The sequence below is a fragment of the Salmo trutta genome, chromosome 34, assembly GCF_901001165.1.
Source record: "Salmo trutta chromosome 34, fSalTru1.1, whole genome shotgun sequence".
NCBI lineage: Eukaryota > Metazoa > Chordata > Actinopteri > Salmoniformes > Salmonidae > Salmo > Salmo trutta.
The window spans coordinates 31,990,935-31,997,094 of record NC_042990.1 but is presented as its reverse complement, the minus strand read 5'-3'; the positions used below and the strand labels follow the sequence as shown (position 1 = coordinate 31,997,094).

At 44.5% G+C, this 6,160-nt stretch overlaps 1 protein-coding gene across 2 annotated transcripts in view; it reads right to left on the bottom strand.

Annotated features, from left to right (window-relative positions):
• Window positions 1-1,351: 1,351 nt before the first annotated feature.
• LOC115174035 (polypeptide N-acetylgalactosaminyltransferase 4) overlaps window positions 1,352-6,160 on the bottom strand; it is a 37,807-nt gene continuing 32,998 nt past the window's right edge. For both annotated transcript variants that reach the window (XM_029732646.1, XM_029732645.1), the window contains exons 8-11: window positions 5,891-6,022; window positions 4,875-4,985; window positions 3,376-3,528; window positions 1,352-3,152 (exon numbers count right to left, since the gene is read on the bottom strand). In XM_029732646.1, coding sequence (XP_029588506.1) covers window positions 3,012-3,152; window positions 3,376-3,528; window positions 4,875-4,985; window positions 5,891-6,022 — 537 coding nt within the window. In that variant the 3' untranslated portion in view covers window positions 1,352-3,011. The remainder of the gene's footprint in view (window positions 3,153-3,375; window positions 3,529-4,874; window positions 4,986-5,890; window positions 6,023-6,160) is intronic.

Genomic DNA, 6,160 nt, shown 5'->3' with positions numbered 1-6,160 from the left:
TCCAGAGTCATGCACATGCTACAGCATTTCACAAGTGTCATTTACATCATTTCTGGCAAGCAAAATGTATTTAGGCTTACACTTCAGTGAGCCTGAAGATTATTCTACCATTTCACGCAAAGCCACGGAGTAATTTGATTGGATAAGTAGTAAACACCGGAGGCTGTGGTCATGTAAAGTACTAAAGAATGTTGGAAATCCTGATTGTTTTATTGCTCATGGTAAGGTTGAAAAAGCAGTTAGGGGGGGTACTAAGCTAACATATGGAATTGTTTTAAGATGGTCATACCATGGATCATTTAGCTATTTGATTTGGAATATTAGGACCCCTTTAGGTATTAAAAAAAGTACATATACTTTTTTGTTGTTCAAATATTAAATTTGGTCTTCACTACTATAGAAACGCATTGAATAACACATTCATAAATGGCAAAAAAAAAGAAGAAAAAAAAGAGTTCAAATATTCATCATAAGGAACAAGGTTTTGAAGTGTTTGTCCTATATCTAGGAGATATAAGAAAGGTCAGAAAATATATATTTTGGGGGATTTAAACCCTTATTTGTGTTGGCACAAAACAGCCTCCATACTTCCATTCGTTTGTACGGGTTACTTTCAGGGGAGTCCCGTGACACTGGTGGGGGTCAGAGCAAAATAGAGAACACCATCGTGTTCGTAAGACTCTCCCCTTTCCATAGTGGTCATAATAGCCAAATCGTTCGGACACTACATGCGTTTTCGTGAAGGACCACATTTTCAGGATGCCTGGTGGTCTGACAAACACCGCTGTAGCTATGCCACCTTTCACCGCTGATGCGGAAGGCCGACATAGGTGGATGAGGTGGATTGAGACAGTCTATGCAAAACAACATATCTCTAGTCTAAATTGACAGATTTTGATGGGGATTAGGTTACTTAGATTATAATAGACTCTTAAGGATTAAAAGGGCACCAATATTTACTGAACCTCAAAGGGCATCACCTCCCCATTTGACGTTGAGTGGTTTCTTCCATCACCACTAGATGGTGCTAAATCAGTACATTTGGAAATACCTACAGTGAAGAAAACATAGTAAAAAATGCTTTTCTTCACTTTCTTGTCAAAGTTCACTAGAGTCTTGTGTCAGTACTAAGCGAAATAAAACCAACTCCTTCGGATTCTTGTTTTAATGGTCATTGTTCAGTGAGTTAAAAGGCATTGATCTAGCAATCCTCAAACTCTCGGGAGCTCTGTTGGGCTCTGGGTTAGGGGAGGGTCTGGCCGTGGTAGGCCACCATTGTAAATAACAATTTGTTCTTCACTGACTTGCCTAGTTAAATAAAGGTTAAATTTTAAAAAATGTAAACACCAACTTTATTTGGACCCTTTTATTCTTCACTGGTACAAACAATAATCCCCAGCACCTCGTGCTTATTAAATCAGTTCAGTAGTTTAAATAGCCACATCCCATTCAGGTCCCTTTATGCCAAGAAATATCATATTAAGCTGGAGTCATTTTGAATGATTAAACAATCATTACAAATGTTTGATATGAAGAAGAAAAAATGCCCTAGTGCAAAGGACCACAAAAAGACAATTAGGAATAACAGTCTGCGGCAGTACAACTGATTTCAATAATAAGCACTTCAATAGCAACAAACACGGAATCACTGTTATTAAGGCCATAATGTGGTTCTCGAATCCCAATCAAGGGAACCAGATATTTTAGGAAAGGTTCAGGTTTAAGAGAGAGAGTAAGAGCAGAGTGCGGGTGTTGATGTAAGTCTGTCAAACAAAGACAAGGGAATCTGTTGTGTGGCAGATTTAAGAGAATCAAGCCCTTGAGATATCAACAATTGATGCATGATACAGTATAAATGCTACAAGTAAACAATGCTGTGACATGCTTGTGCTAGTTGCAATGGTGAGGCCTTGGAAGAGAGCAGACAACATTGCTGTAGACCAAGACTCATATGAGAATATCACAACTATGAAAGTCAAATGAACATCTTTATAATTGTATGTTAGGCACAGTAGATGTTCATTTTTAAAGATTAAAATATGTGTAAAAGAATCCTGGCAATTTTTTTTAACTGTGCCTCAGTTTTTGGAGGCAGCATCGTAGACCCAGTAAATCGGCCTATGTTTTTGAATCCACAGCACAGTGAAGACTCCCAGACAACAATGTCAGACATCCCACCACCCTCAGGAAAATTGCACTTAGCACAAGCTTAAGTGTTTCAAGTCTTGTTCGATTAGCCCAATTTCAACCCACTTTGAACAGTCTCCAAACAGAGAGACGGACGCTGGTGAGTAGAACACATACAGCCTGCTAGCATGACAGGGTCCTCTTAACTCCAGTTCACATAAACAACAAGATGGGGCTTGTATAGTTACGTCTCATATGATACAAAGCTTTGGGATTTATTCAGCTATCTCAAAGGGTTATCTTTGAATTACAAACCCCAGATTAACCACACAGAAAAGAGCAATCTAAATGAATCGTTTTAAAGTACTAAACTTTTTAATCTTATTTTTAGGACAACACCATTCAGTTATTTGTTGTGTGGTCGACCTGTTAAAAAAAACACCAAAGTATTCTATAAAAAAACATTCTGTAGTGCAACAGTACTTGTTCGAATCTATGCCGATCCCACTGAATTAAAAAACAAAACTCCCATGATGCCTGCCATTGATCCTCTTTGAAAGCAGTCTTTTAGATCTGACACAACTAGACAATCCTGGACTGTTCGTTCAAGCTTTCTTATTGTGTTTCAGCCCCCATAGTGACAGGAAGGAAAGATCAACAAAACTAGGGCATTCTGACAGACGGGCATAAATACTGTCATCTCAGGTGTGGACCCCACTTGATTTGCAAAGGCACTTTAAATGAGGAAGTCTTCCCACAGGGAACAAGTAGGTAGTTTGCTGAAAGGCTTTGCTGGGTCCCTCTTTAAAAATCCTGCCTCTCAATCATCCATCATGGAACTGTAATTGCACTTAGGTCAAAGGTCAATTAGGGTTAGGGTGAGGCTAGTTCCTCCCATTCTCAAACTTCCAGCGCTGGTGCTTGTCCCCGGGAGTGCACGTCCTCATCTGGACGTCCGCTCGCCCCTCGGCTGTGCGGTAGGAGGTGACACACATGTCTGAGTGAGGGTGGTATATGGTCCCGTCCTGAAGTGGTAATACAGAGACATCCAGGTAAGACACTACAGCTATGGAAGAGTTGAATATAGTCCGTTACTAACTGACAAGACCACTTGTCGTGTGTTTACCAATTGAATCAGACCAGTAGTGCATACTATGAAAATCTGTAGTGTTCTTCTGTGAGTGAGTACGTGTGTCAGAGGATTTCTCTGCTTACGTGGATGTTTTTGCTTGCGTCTGCATCACTCACCTCTCTAAACTCCCAGATGATGGTGGGGGGTGTAGGGGTTCTGTCATGGGGGCAGTGTTTCATCCCAATGTAAATCTGTCCCTCTGGGACCTCGGCACACAGCTCCGTCACAGAGTTATAGCGGATCTCCTTATGGGTCGTGTACTCAAAGTACTGGGGGAAAGAGAGAGATGCATGGTTAAACTCTGCTTATCTGAATTATAGTAACCACCGTACTCCTGGGGAATGGATGAATGTTTACTCTCGGTGCTTCTGCTTATCAAATCAGCAGCTCCAAACATTAGCATTCAACAGTTAAGAGATTTCACCATAAAAATCGCTTACTTTCGAGAGAGAAATGGTTGGATCTAGGTCTAAAGTAATGTCTGTTGAGCAAGCAGGGGGGAGAGAAAGAGAGAGGCGCGCCCCTCTCTCTCTCTCTCCCCCTGCGCACGTCTCTCTCCCTCTTTGCGGGCGCGCCTCTCTCCCTCCCTCTCCCTCCCTCTCTCTCTCCACGTGTCTCTCTCCGCGTACCTCCCTCTCTGCGAGCGTGTGCCTCTCCCTGCGCCTCTCTCTCCCTCTTTGCACGCGTCCCTCTCCCTGCGCCTCCCTCTCCCCGCGCGTCCCTCTCCCCGCGCGTCCCTCTCCCCGCGCCTCTCTCTCCCTCTCCCCGCGCCTCTCTCTCCCTCTCCCCGCGCCTCTCTCTCCCTCTCCCCGCGCCTCTCTCTCCCTCTCCCCGCGCCTCTCTCTCCCTCTCCCCGCGCCTCTCTCTCCCTCTCCCCGCGCCTCTCTCTCCCTCTCCCCGCGCCTCTCTCTCCCTCTCCCCGCGCCTCTCTCTCCCTCTCCCCGCGCCTCTCTCTCCCTCTCCCCGCGCCTCTCTCTCCCTCTCCCCGCGCCTCTCTCTCCCTCTCCTCGCGCCTCTCTCTCCCTCTCCCCGCGCCTCTCTCCTCTCAGCACGCCTCTTTCCCTTCCCTCGCACCTCCCCCCTTCCCTCCCCCTCTCATGTATCTTTTAAATGGAACTAGGAGTGAACTCTCTAAAGAGAAGGTAGAGGTTTCCATTTCAGTGCAGGCTGTGGAAACATTGATTTTCAGTCACACACATGGTGCTTTTAGTAGCGTTGGACACCTGATGCGATGCATCAATGAGTAATCAGAGATCGAGATATAGCCGGTGGAGATAGGGAGTAGTGGAGGCCTCTGCCTGCATGCCTGTTGTCTGACTGGACATCAAATATACATCCATACAGTCAGCAAGTATCTGTAAAATAACTAGAAACATGGCTATAAAAGTATAAAAATAAGCTATGTAGGCCTAAAATTTGCTTCAGGATACTTTGTCTAGAAATACTAAGCCAAAGTTGTAGATGTCTCAGCATCTCGCTTGACACTAAATTCTAGATAGCTGAGGTGGATATTCTCCCACGGTCACCGGATATCGTTGACATTCAGAGTAACCACTCCGTCCGTCCATCAGGGAGACGGAAAATAAACTGACAAGACATGACATTTTGAAATCACCTGGTTGCCGCCCTGCCCATGGCAACCGAAGAGGGAGATGTGCGCCCCCGTGGGACTGTGTTCCGGAGCGTTGTAGTCCAGGCACTCTGAATGGATCCCAGAGCTACGCACCTGTGATGAGAATGATCCGGATTAGCATCATGAGATCTGCCATCACTGCAAAGAGGGTCAGATTAAAGGAGACAAACAACTGTGCCTCTGCATTGCCTGCTCTTTGGGGGTTTAGTCTGGGTTTCTGTATAGCACATAGTGACAACTGCTGATGTAAAGAAGGCTTCATACACTGAGACTGACACACATACACAACCCATTTCTCAATTGTCTCGAGAACCAGTCTCCTCCCCTTCATCTACACTGAAGAAAAGTGGATTTAAGGGGAGGAGACAGGTTAAGATTTTTAAGCCTGGTTAAGATTTTTAAGCCTTGTGCCAATTGAGACATGGATTGTGTATGTGTGCCATTCAGAGGGTGAATGGGCAAGACAAAAGATTTAAGTGCCTTTGAACGGGGTATAGTAGTAGGTCCCAGGCACACTGGTTTGTGTCAAGAACTGCAACGCTGCTGTTTTTTTTTACACTCAATAGTTTCCAGTGTGTATCAAGAATGGTCCACTACCCAAAGGACATCCAGCCAACTGGACACAACTGCGGGAAGCGTTGGCGTGAACATGGGCCAGCATCCCTGTGGAATGCTTTCGACACCTTGTCGAGTGCATGCCCCAACGAATTGAGTCTGTTCTGAGGGCAAAAAATGCATACATTTTTACATATAGAAGAACTAAAAGTATGCAGGCAATATGGCAGATGAAAATGGTTAGGAGATGCTAGTATATTTTAATGCTATTACCATGCTCATTTCACATCTACGTGGAGGCCAACGAGGTAGGACATAGGAGTTCATTTTGGCTTCAACTTATTACAGACCGACGTTTTATGTTGTTTTAATTTGTTGGCGTGCCTTAGTGCTTAAGATATCGAATCGTATTGATGGGGAGAGAGAGAGAGAGACAGACTCACCGCCCCGTGCCAGCCCTCCCTGTCCTCTGGTACATGCAGGTCAGGGTAGATGTTCTTCAGATACCAGTCAAAGCTGTTACACTTCAGTCTCTCTCTGAGGACAACCCTCTCTGAGATGTCCCCATATGTCTCCTGTGGAAAAATAACACTTCATCTAACACGTTTATTTAAGTAGGGATGGATACACTTAAAAACATTGACACATTGAGTAAACAACATAACACTTTATCTTGCATCAATTTCCAGCATTTCACAAATTAGGCCCCCACA